Source organism: Xylaria bambusicola (assembly GCF_022495145.1).
Source record: "Xylaria bambusicola strain CBS 139988 unplaced genomic scaffold F5B22scaffold_1, whole genome shotgun sequence".
In the NCBI taxonomy this organism is placed as follows: Eukaryota; Fungi; Ascomycota; class Sordariomycetes; order Xylariales; family Xylariaceae; genus Xylaria; species Xylaria bambusicola.
Window position 1 is genome coordinate 470,488 of NW_025953554.1, and position 10,608 is coordinate 481,095.

At 48.6% G+C, this 10,608-nt stretch overlaps 5 protein-coding genes across 5 annotated transcripts; 3 read left to right on the top strand and 2 right to left on the bottom strand.

Moving 5' to 3' along the window:
- The first annotated feature begins 568 nt into the window (after positions 1 to 568).
- F5B22DRAFT_6555 (sodium bile acid symporter) lies at positions 569 to 2,363 on the top strand. Its single transcript, XM_047979889.1, has 4 exons — positions 569 to 818; positions 878 to 1,063; positions 1,123 to 1,561; positions 1,616 to 2,363. Exons 1-4 carry the CDS (start codon positions 668 to 670, stop codon positions 2,151 to 2,153), a joined length of 1,314 nt encoding a protein of 437 aa, XP_047836229.1. The 5' UTR covers positions 569 to 667; the 3' UTR covers positions 2,154 to 2,363.
- Positions 2,364 to 2,878: 515 nt separating this feature from the next.
- On the top strand, positions 2,879 to 4,058 carry F5B22DRAFT_6712 (uncharacterized protein). Its single transcript, XM_047980475.1, has 2 exons — positions 2,879 to 3,136; positions 3,234 to 4,058. Exons 1-2 carry the CDS (start codon positions 3,013 to 3,015, stop codon positions 3,851 to 3,853), a joined length of 744 nt encoding a protein of 247 aa, XP_047836230.1. The 5' UTR covers positions 2,879 to 3,012; the 3' UTR covers positions 3,854 to 4,058.
- A 934-nt stretch (positions 4,059 to 4,992) lies between these two features.
- Positions 4,993 to 6,752, top strand: F5B22DRAFT_6510 (family 1 glycosyl hydrolase). Its single transcript, XM_047979399.1, has 2 exons — positions 4,993 to 5,261; positions 5,360 to 6,752. The coding sequence occupies exons 1-2, from the start codon at positions 5,218 to 5,220 to the stop codon at positions 6,744 to 6,746; spliced, it is 1,431 nt and encodes a 476-aa protein (XP_047836231.1). The 5' UTR covers positions 4,993 to 5,217; the 3' UTR covers positions 6,747 to 6,752.
- Positions 6,753 to 8,244: 1,492 nt separating this feature from the next.
- On the bottom strand, positions 8,245 to 9,524 carry F5B22DRAFT_6514 (uncharacterized protein). Its single transcript, XM_047979457.1, has 3 exons — positions 9,504 to 9,524; positions 9,232 to 9,452; positions 8,245 to 9,178 (listed from the first exon to the last, which is right to left on the bottom strand). The coding sequence occupies exons 2-3, from the start codon at positions 9,265 to 9,267 to the stop codon at positions 8,618 to 8,620; spliced, it is 597 nt and encodes a 198-aa protein (XP_047836232.1). The 5' UTR covers positions 9,268 to 9,452; positions 9,504 to 9,524; the 3' UTR covers positions 8,245 to 8,617.
- Positions 9,456 to 10,576, bottom strand: F5B22DRAFT_582550 (uncharacterized protein). Its single transcript, XM_047973310.1, has 3 exons — positions 10,176 to 10,576; positions 9,690 to 10,122; positions 9,456 to 9,635 (listed from the first exon to the last, which is right to left on the bottom strand). The coding sequence occupies exons 1-3, from the start codon at positions 10,506 to 10,508 to the stop codon at positions 9,499 to 9,501; spliced, it is 903 nt and encodes a 300-aa protein (XP_047836233.1). The 5' UTR covers positions 10,509 to 10,576; the 3' UTR covers positions 9,456 to 9,498.
- Positions 10,577 to 10,608: the final 32 nt, after the last annotated feature.

Below are 10,608 nucleotides of genomic sequence, written 5' to 3' on the forward strand. Positions count from 1 at the left end.
CTGAAAAGCTTCTGAGCAGATGCATACAGTCCTTAGCAGCCTAACACGATTATTGGTTAATTGAGTCTCTCCAAGCCCTAACTCCGTCTAACTCTACCCGATCGCACTGCTCCTGCTGATTACTGGAAGCAATTGCGGTATAAAGCCAGCTAACTGCGTCGCCGCTCAGCGTTTAAGAAACATGACGAAAGTGACAATATGAAATTCGACACCCGAGCCGAATCCGTTCTCGGCCTTCGCATTAATACAGCTGCTATCTAATGATACAAGATGGGTAACGACTACTGCGTGTGTGGATCACCCGCTAGGTCGATTTCGACCCCAGATCTCCGCCAGATCTCGGGGCGAAGTGCTGGTTCCGTCACTGGAGATTCCCCTCCTTCCTCTTCGATAGCGAAATCGGATTATTGCTTCGGGAATAAGACGATATTAGTGGGAAAGAAAAGATCACCGCTTTTTTATACATGAGTTGTTATCTGAGCGTAAGTTCGTGATCTCAGATTACTCTGCATTTCGAAGCTCGGGAAATTGCTCATAGTATGTTTGGGAGCTTCACTACCCCCTTCGGTAAACATGCTAGCTTTATTACTTAAGCGGAAAGTGGAAATCAATTCATTCAGTCGGCCACTGCATATTCAATCTTTGATGAGATAATATCTGTTAGGAAATGGTGAACATGGGCGACTCGACCGGAGAGAAAGACGAGGTCGAGCATTCGACAACTTATCGTGTAGCGAAACAGATACTAGGCTTCATCATAGACAACTGGCTAGTCATCGGCTTTGGCGTCGCTGCTGTCTTGGGCTACTTCTTTCCTCGTACGTCCAACTCCTTACTGATACCGGGTGAGACGCATGAGCTGAATCTTTTTCTGTAGATGTAGCGGCGCGTGGAGGCGTCATAAGATCCGAGTATTCGATCCTATACGGGGCCATTGCGCTCATCTTCCTGATTAATGGAGCCCAACTGAGCCCAGAAAAGCTCAAGGAGCATGCGATGAATTGGCGGTTGCACGTTGTGGTGCAAGTAACGAACCTCCTTCTCATACCTGTCATACAACTCAGTAAGTCGCCCTTCTCACACTACAAATTCCAGGATAATGGCCGATTAATCTCTTTTTAGTCTTGATATATATCATAATAGCTGCCGGAGGGATCTCCTCGGGCAACATCGACCCGAGCATCATAGTTGGGATGGTCATCGTCGCTTGCATTCCGACGACCGTCGCGTCTAATGTCGTTATGACGCGCAATGCAGGTGGCGATGAAGCTGCGGCTATCATTGAGGTAGTCATTGGCAATGTGATTGGCGCCTTCATATCACCTTTCTTGATCTACGGCTTTCTGCCACATGACCCGGCGCTCGAAGCTCTACGTCCCGCGACACCGAGCACGCTAGGACCAGTGTACGTTTCTGTCTTGAAGCAGCTTGGACTGAGTGTCCTGGTGCCGCTGGCGGTCGGCCAAGGTGTGCGATGGACATTGCCGAGACAGACTACTTGGGTCTTGAGGACATTTTACCTTGCAAAACTCGGCTCTTTTCTGATGGTCTTGGTGGCATGGTGCGTATCTATTCCCATGTACTAATTGAGACGCGATAACTAAGTGATATATAGGTCGACATTTTCGAGCGCTTTTGAAACTGGCGCACTCGAGTTGCTGCCCAAATCGTCCGTGATCTTCAATGTGTTCTTGAACATAGCAGAGTATCTCGTTTTCACCGTTGTTTGCTTTTATATAGCCTACCCTCCTTTACCCGTCGTCGAGTTATTGAATGTACATATCGCCGATTCCAAGCTCGGCACCCGCCTGCCGGATGTGTTGCGACGGGCCATCACGGTGAAGAGGATGCCGAGAGATCTAGTGGTAGCCGTCTGTTTCTGTGGCGCTGCAAAGACGACGAGCGTAGGCATCCCGCTAGCTGCAGCGATGTGGTCAAAGCAAGACAACTTTACAATCGCATCGATTCAGGTCCCGGTTCTACTTTACACCGTAGAGCAGGTGTTTATCGCGCAATTTCTGACGATTTTCTTCAAGTGGTGGTTACAGCGAGGCAAGAAGCAGGTCACGGATGTGGAGTCATCAGAGACAGATGACGTTGGAGACCGCGAGCAAGCTGTAAGAACTTCTCACAGCTCTAGCAATGAGAAATAATGAGTTTATGAAAACAATAGGCTACCTAGATAATCAGTAATATATTGATACTTATCTTGACATTACGAGCTGAGATGAGACTTCAACGGCCGACCAACCAAGCGCCTTCACGGTTTGAGCCACTTTGCTTGGTCCCTTTCTGTCTATCTTTCTTTCTTTCTTTTTTTCATCTCTCCCTCTCTCCTTTTTCTATATAGACCATCTTCCTCGAACAAATAAAATTCCCTCTAGCAGCGAATAGTCTCGATATCTCGTCTACGCACATTGGTACGCGAGAGATTATTCTAGAATCGCGAGACTTTGAAGAGCTTGGAAGAGTAGATGATGCGCCTAATGTACCTAGGTACATTTAGCACTGTCCACAGCATGCACCCCGGCTCTGGCCGAAACGCCGTAGCGAGGGTTAGGCAGCTGGGCCCACTATGACAGAGGCATGTCGCAGACTAACCACCCGTAGACGTCACTGTACCCCTCTAGAATCATCTGGAGATGGGGTAGGTAGGGATATAGCTTGGTGACTTGCAGTGGCATCAGGTGAATCTCCAATCGCCTGAGACCAAAAACCGGCTTCAACCGCAGACACAGACTCATAATATCACCACGTCTATTCCGTCGCGTTTTCTCTGTCTTTCTCTATTTCTCGCTGTGTGCCGACACTGCTTATTGTCATTGTATACACATTGTATACAATATAAATTTGCCCTGCTTGTCTGTATATCTCTACCTACCCATTACACCTCTGACACATCTTCCAAAGGTAACCGCTGCAAGTGGTCGACGTGGGCTAGCTTTTGAAACTTCTGAAGAGGGGTCAATATCATATCATAATTGTTTTAAGAACTTGTTTTCTGCGTCGAATATGGCTTCGCTGGCAGCCCAGCTGAGGGGTTCGTGCCAGTGCGGTCGGAACCAATATGCCATTCAAGTCCCCAGCGCCTCGTCTAGCCTAGCACAGGTGATATTCGATTCCGATGTAAATCACCGTATGTAATCCTATCCATTTCACCTCTATACACGTTTCACTCCAACCCACACCCCGCATCGTTCCTGATCGCGACTAAAAGTAGAGTTACCTGACAGGCATTTCTTCAGCGTCGCCTCTATCTGCCTTTCTTCGTGTTCCCTTGCCTTGGTATCATAGCGAAGTCTTCCCCTTCTTCCCCGACGAGTCACGATCGACTATCCGCCGTCAGTATGCTCACCCGGCCGAACGCCATGCCCAGAGAAGCTTCTGCGGGTATTGTGGCACGCCACTGTCTTATTGGTCTGAAGAGCCGCGAGGCGAGTCTGAGTACATACAATTGACCCTTGGGAGTCTTCTTACCGAAGACCTACACAATCTACAAGAACTGGGCCTACTTCCCGATGATACCGATTCAGACGAGATGGACATTGCACCCTCGCCCGTGCCATCTCCCGGAAGGGAACTGATCGGCCGTGACATTACAACCGTTCCATGGTTCGACAGTCTCATCTCGGGCAGCCGCCTAGGGAACATAAAGACTATGAAGGGGGTTCGACACACCTCAGACGGAACCGGCCGAGTAGAATTCGAGGTTACTGAGTGGACAGCCGATGATGACAATGAGAATGAAGAGAGAGAAGCCCCCACACCGGAATTCTTCACGTCAGGCTCGGGTAAGAGGAAGAGGCTAGAAACCGATGGTGACAACAATATGTCCACTCCGTCTGCTGCCTAACCCTGCCGCACTATCACCTAAGCAGCATACCATGTTCAACTGCGATCGCACTGCGTGGCAAGCGTCGAACGGCATTATAGCGATGCGATACCAACTTCCCTTTTAACGATGTTGGACTAGCAGTGTCGCTTATAGCCGGTCTGTTCGCTGTGATGATCTTGCAACTTGGCTGTCAGACATGACATCATCTTGGCAATTATAGCTCCCCGAAATTGATATTCTAGAGCATCAGTCATTAACATTAGAGAAGTATCTTGCTAGTAGGATGCTCCGGTCATTTGGCTGGATGGGGAAAAGTCATTTTCACCCGGCTGGGAACTATGAGGAGTAAAAATGCGTTAACGGGTAAGGGAATCAACGCGATGGAGAGAACTGCTGAGCTTTCTTGAGAGTTGACCTAGCGTCATGCATGGCGTCTGACTTGGCTAATGGTGCCTCGGCTGTTTATACACGTCTAAGCGTGTTGGCGTTCAAAGTCTACCTGCTTTTCTCACATCTGAATTCATCTTCATTTCCAAATATCAAAAGTTATGAGCGCTGTATGGTAGGAAGAGGGAATCTGGCCTGAAGGAATACTAAGCAAGTGTAAAATGGTACATATTCAGAAGTCAAGAAAGACCAGGGCGAGCAGGGGTCCCTCTCCATGTGGTAGGGCGTCAAAAGGCTTTAGTTTTAGAATATGTAGTCATTTTATCTGAAACATTGTCCACACATATTCACACAGATGCCGACTCTCGAGAGGACCCTGGCGTGGACGGCTCCTGTGCGTCTTCCCCACAGTCCCGAGCGCAAGGGACGGTGATACTCGGAATGGTAATCCGCATTGCGGCGATCGGCCAGCTTCCCCACGATAATTTACCCGAAGTTCCCACGACTCGCCGCAAAACACACTGCTCACATGCCTCTTGATCATCCGGGGTTGCGGGCCGTCGCAACCGTCTTGCAAAGTTGCCGCCTTGCAGGCATTCAACTTACTGCGAATGACCCTGTAATATGTATCCTATATCATGGCCTTTGCTCTGTGTTTGGTGAAAAAAGATGGTTACCCCGCGGCGGGGATTATCGCTGGCCTATCGTCGGCTGCCCATGATCCGTTCCAGGAAAGCCTGGAAACGGTCAAATGACCGCCATAAGGACTACATTCCAAAGATATAAAGGATAGATAAGTCCGGCGCTGCTGGCTTGGGTTCTTGTCACGAGCTTTAAAAACTTGTTGGTAGTGTAAAAAGGCTAAAGCCGATGAATGTCTTGGCAAGCTGCTAACCAACAAATATACCCGTTCCTCCAGACGAGATCATAGACGAGATCATAGACGTATCAAGTAGTATAACTCATCGACTCTTCTTCCCAGTCTCGTGACCATCATGTCGTTACCCTCAGACTTCCAATGGGGGTTTGCCACGGCTGCGTAAGTTGCGTCCTTACACCACTTGAGCATCTGCCGAGACTACAGATTCCCGAGCCCAAACATGACCCTGAAGCTAACCCAGACACTCATCGCCCTAGCTTCCAGGTCGAAGGTGCCACGGACAAGGACGGCCGCGGTCCAACTATATGGGACAAGTTCTGTGCGATACCAGGTAAAATTGCCGACAAGAGCGACGGATCTGTTGCTTGCGACTCATATAACCGGACCGCTGAAGATATCGAGCTCCTGAAAAGCACGAAGGCAAAGGTATACCGTTTCTCCTTATCATGGGCTCGAATTATTCCTCTCGGTGGCCGTAATGATCCCATCAACCAAAAGGGCATCGATCATTACGTTAAGTTTGTCGACGACTTACTCGAAGCTGGCATTACACCCTTCATCACCCTACTGCATTGGGATGTCCCAGATGGGATTGAGCAGCGATATGGCGGGCTTCTCAACCGAGAAGAATTCCCACTCGATTTTGAGCACTACGCTCGCGTAGTATTCAAGGCGATTCCCAAGTGCAAGAACTGGATTACCTTCAACGAGCCCTTTTGCAGCTCCATCCTCGGCTACAACACCGGTCTCTTCGCACCAGGCCATACATCTAACCGGACCAAGTCTCCTGTTGGCGACTCAAGCCGTGAGCCGTGGACAGTCGGCCACAACATCTTAGTAGCTCACGGTAGAGCTGTAAAAGTGTACCGCAAAGAATTCAAGCCCACGGACAAGGGTCAGATCGGCATCACACTGAACGGAGACTGGGCATACCCCTGGGACCCGGAGGATCCCGAGGACGTCGAAGCCGCCGAGCGCAAGATCGAATTCGCCATCTCATGGTTTGCCGACCCCGTGTATTTCGGGAAATACCCCGATTCCATGCGCAAGCAGCTCGGGGACCGTCTACCAGAGTTCACCCCAGAGGAAGCCGCGCTGGTCAAGGAGTCCAACGACTTCTACGGCATGAACCATTACACAGCCGACTACATCAAGCACAAGACCGGGGAGGCAGCGCCGGATGATTTCCTCGGGAATCTAACGACGCACTCGACCAACAAGAAAGGCGACATCATCGGCCCGGAGACGCAGTCCTTCTGGCTGCGGCCGAACCCGCAAGGGTTCCGCAACCTGATCAACTGGCTCAGCAAGCGGTACGGGTACCCGGCGATCTACGTGACGGAGAACGGGACGAGCATCAAGGGCGAGAACGACCTGCCCGTGGAGAAGATCCTCGAAGACCAGTTCCGCGTGGACTACTTCCGGGACTACATCCACGCCATGGCGAAAGCCGTGTCCGAAGACGGGTGTAATGTCAAGGGGTACATGGCGTGGTCGCTGATGGATAACTTCGAGTGGGCCGAGGGGTATGAGACGCGCTTCGGCGTCACGTACGTCGATTACAAGAATAACCAGAAGAGGACGCCTAAGAAGAGCGCGAGGGAGATGCATAAGATCTTTGAAGAGGTCATTAAGACGGATTAGATAGACTAATTACTACTCCGGAGGTGCATCGTCAGTCGGGGGGTGGAGGGAGTGTGTGGATGGTATCATGCATTGCGGGATTAGATTGGATCGTCCGTACGCTTCTGCGGCTTGGGATACCTTGGGGCATATAACATACTCTGGGAACATACATGTGATGGGGCGGTTTTTCATTATTAGGTTAGTTGATGGGTTGCTGGCATCTATCATTTACGAAAAGCAGGAGATACGCATCATACAGCTGAGTTAAGCACTGATGAGAGACAGGTAGCGAATACATGCACTTGGATAGCTGTCACACGGATGACGTGGACAGCACGGACCACCCTCTCGAGCGGGGTAATTCATGTATATAAAGGCTGGCTAGGTCCCTTTCTCCATTTCTCGAACTTGGAAGGTTAAGAGGCCCTTTAACGCCATAGCCAATTATTAGATCTTAGGAATGAAGCTATTCCCAAGCCCAGAGATACTCTGCCCTTGTGACAAATAATTGGCTACCACTTAAAGGCTTCCCCTCTTCCTTTTCGCGCTGGCAAAGACCAGGTCCTGCGAGAAGTATCCAACCAACCGCGCTAGCGATCGGGCACTGCCTGACTTTGACTAGGTCCTGCGGAAGGAAGGCATTTAGACTATTAGACATTCAGACCAGACCCTTTGAAGTACCGCGCTGGTAAAGACCAGGTCCAGCGGGCTCGAGGGCGAGCCCTGAACGAAGGAGGGAGATGGTGTCACACGGATGACGTGGACAGCACGGACCACCCTCTCGAGCGGGGTAATTCATGTATATAAAGGCTGGCTAGGTCCCTTTCTCCATTTCTCGAACTTGGAAGGTTAAGAGGCCCTTTAACGCCATAGCCAATTATTAGATCTTAGGAATGAAGCTATTCCCAAGCCCAGAGATACTCTGCCCTTGTGACAATAGCATTGATATCAATTGCGCTGTCCTGGTCCTATCTTTCGTCTCCTTTATCTCTGTAAGAACCGTAGCTCTGAGTTACGAGATTCTAAGCCGATGAGACAGCATACCATTGACCTGATCTAGTCTCCGATAATTGGTGAGAACCACTGCTTGCACAAGGGCCCCGTTCCCTATTCAGGGGGAGAGTATCGACCTAGTACCCCTTTCAGAGGGCAGTGTTGAATAGCCGACTCATGTCTAATTAAAGGGGGTAGCCAAATAGTATATGACCCATAAGATCCAAACAATAGCGACTATGAGTAGAATGATCCCAATGGTTTTCTCGACGGTATTTAGAGGGCGCTTGTCTCTCCCATTATCGCTGTTGTTATCGTGGAAAGTATTGTAGTTCATGTTCTGGGCGGATGTCAGCGCGGGGTCGGGCCCCATTGAGCCCTATGTAGATCAGCATTGACGATGTGAACGCAACTCGCAATTTAGTACTGACATCTGGATCCATTATATTAGTGATCAACAGGAATACCTCAAGTAGTCGACACAGTTGCGGATGAGTGAATGTGAATTACGAGTTTGTTGACTACAGAGGAATATAACAGTCACATTCTCACTCTCAGTGTGGCGGTGCAGCCCTATTAGTCAACAAGGGTTTCAGGGTGCTGCGCCTCTTCCTTCTGCCCCAACGACAATTGTCACGATCTCAGATATAGGGTGTAAATAACTCATGCCCGAGCCCCACAACTATCCTCTATACTACTGACACTATAGCTATATACAGAATACGTCCTTTGTCTATATCTTGTGACATTAATGATGCTTTCGCCTTATATTTACGTATGCCTTCCCCTCGCTTCATATAGTAATCGATTCCCAAGGAGCATGCGACCGGCACTGTATTCCTGTGCCTCCAAATGATTATTATTGTTGTTTTAATACGAACATTAAGCTCTGGATTTTAGAAAGCCCCTCGAAGAAAATACATAATTAGTACGAGCACTATAGAGTCGAGGGTTAATAAACAAAGCGCAAGGAGAAACCTGCTCTTGATTGTCGTCCCTATGAAATATGCCCAAAATATTGCCAAAGATAGTGGGAAGAACAAAAGTGGAGGGAGTATAAATACCACCATCCATAGAGAAAGTGCCACCGCCAACGCTATAGCACTGATCACCCACGGCAGATCTCTTTTCATCCATTCAGAGATACTGCTCCGGGCACTTTTCTTTCTCAGGGGGAACCCAAAAGATGTTGCGCCACCTTTTAAGCTTTTGTAAACTTGCCGCTTCAGATGTTTATCCGTTAGGCTGTGAGGATTAATCCCGTTTGCTTTTAACTCATCGTCAGCGGCTCTGGCGAGTAACAGTATAGCTCTTAGGCCTCGAGGTCTTTCTGGCTGGTCTTCCAGTGTCGGGAAACGACGTGTATAGTACTGAAATAAGCATGTACAGCCAGTCCATAGGATGAGTACAAGGATAAGAATAAAGAGCTGAATGTACGAAAAGCCCCAGTGGAAAGACTAGAACCGATACGTTAGGGGTTTCCATTGATACGCCAGAGCTATTTACGTACCTTCCCGAGGGTTTGGCAAGCCCCATTATCTAGCATCTCTTGGAGTGTATAGACATGATTTGCGTATGCCCAAGCTGGCTGCAAGTCATATACTTCACTGAGGGGATCGAAAACATCTCCTGGCACAACAAATGGTTCTATATCAAGTACAGGACCAGGCAGGGTTGAGCCTTGCCACTGGGATTGCGTAGAGTTATTATCGAATCTATACTTGACGATATCTGCGAAACCATTAGTCTCAATCAGATATGTTCAATTAGGACAGTTCTAACACTTGGAGACGTCCCGAAGCAGAAAACAAAGGGTCAAATCGTCTCCCTCAGTGACGGTTACACAGTCGCTAGTGTCAAATAAGTCTGTTGGGTGTAACGAAGTTTCATGGATATCATTTAGTAATATATCCCCTGAGAAACTGGTAAGTTTACTGGTTGACTCGGGTACATATGGGAGCTTCTTACAAGAATCAAGGAATGGTGGGCCGGCTGGAAGCTGGTAGTCCGTCGTCAGGTTGATCCTCTCCCCGTCGTGAATGATGTATGCCAGTAACCGGAACTCGTTATATTTCACTAGGTTTTCGGTGTCGATATCTTTAACGTATGCTCCGACTTCAGGGGAATATCCGCTCATCGCGGCAATGAGAGTTGGCCATGTCAAGATAAAAAGCATACTGAATATCGCCCAGATCGTCAATATTGTAGACCTGAGTCTACGATATAGCATAAAATCTCTTATTAAACGATATACTGACATGAAAGTCGGTCCACTTTCGATAAACAGTATGATGAACGTAGTATATGTTATCGGCGCTGTCTCCATTGAAAGTGTTGCGTAGTCTGCAAACGTGCTGTAGGCAAAGTATGCTAAAATGGACTGTCCGAGGCGCCCAATAACCTGTGATAAAGCGTGAACAGTAAGAAAATATCAGAGAGCTTTTGTGTGCATACAACATCCCATACAGTGTCGATGATCTTGACAGCTGTGAATGAATAACTCCCAAATGGAATGTTGATTTGGAAGAAACCAGAGGCATCCCAGTAATTATAGCCCACGAAAGGGCTGAACGTACCATCAGGGCGACAAGCACGAGGTATCTCGAAATGCGAGGAAAGAGACATTTCAAGTAATATGAAAAGGGTAGTGAACAAGAAACCGAACCAGAAAATGAGGGGAATTAGCCGCCACCTTGTAGACACATCAGACCAAGCATCTCGTCCAGCCTCTTTGGCACATCTCCCGAGTGCTGTGAAGGTTTTCTCTACCTTTTCAGGGACCCGCATAATTCTCTAAGCAAAGGACTTCTAGTTTTGCTGTTGATTTCGATATACCATACAGTGTAGAAGCGCACGATATAGAAGGAGAGTGTAGAACCAGAGTCAT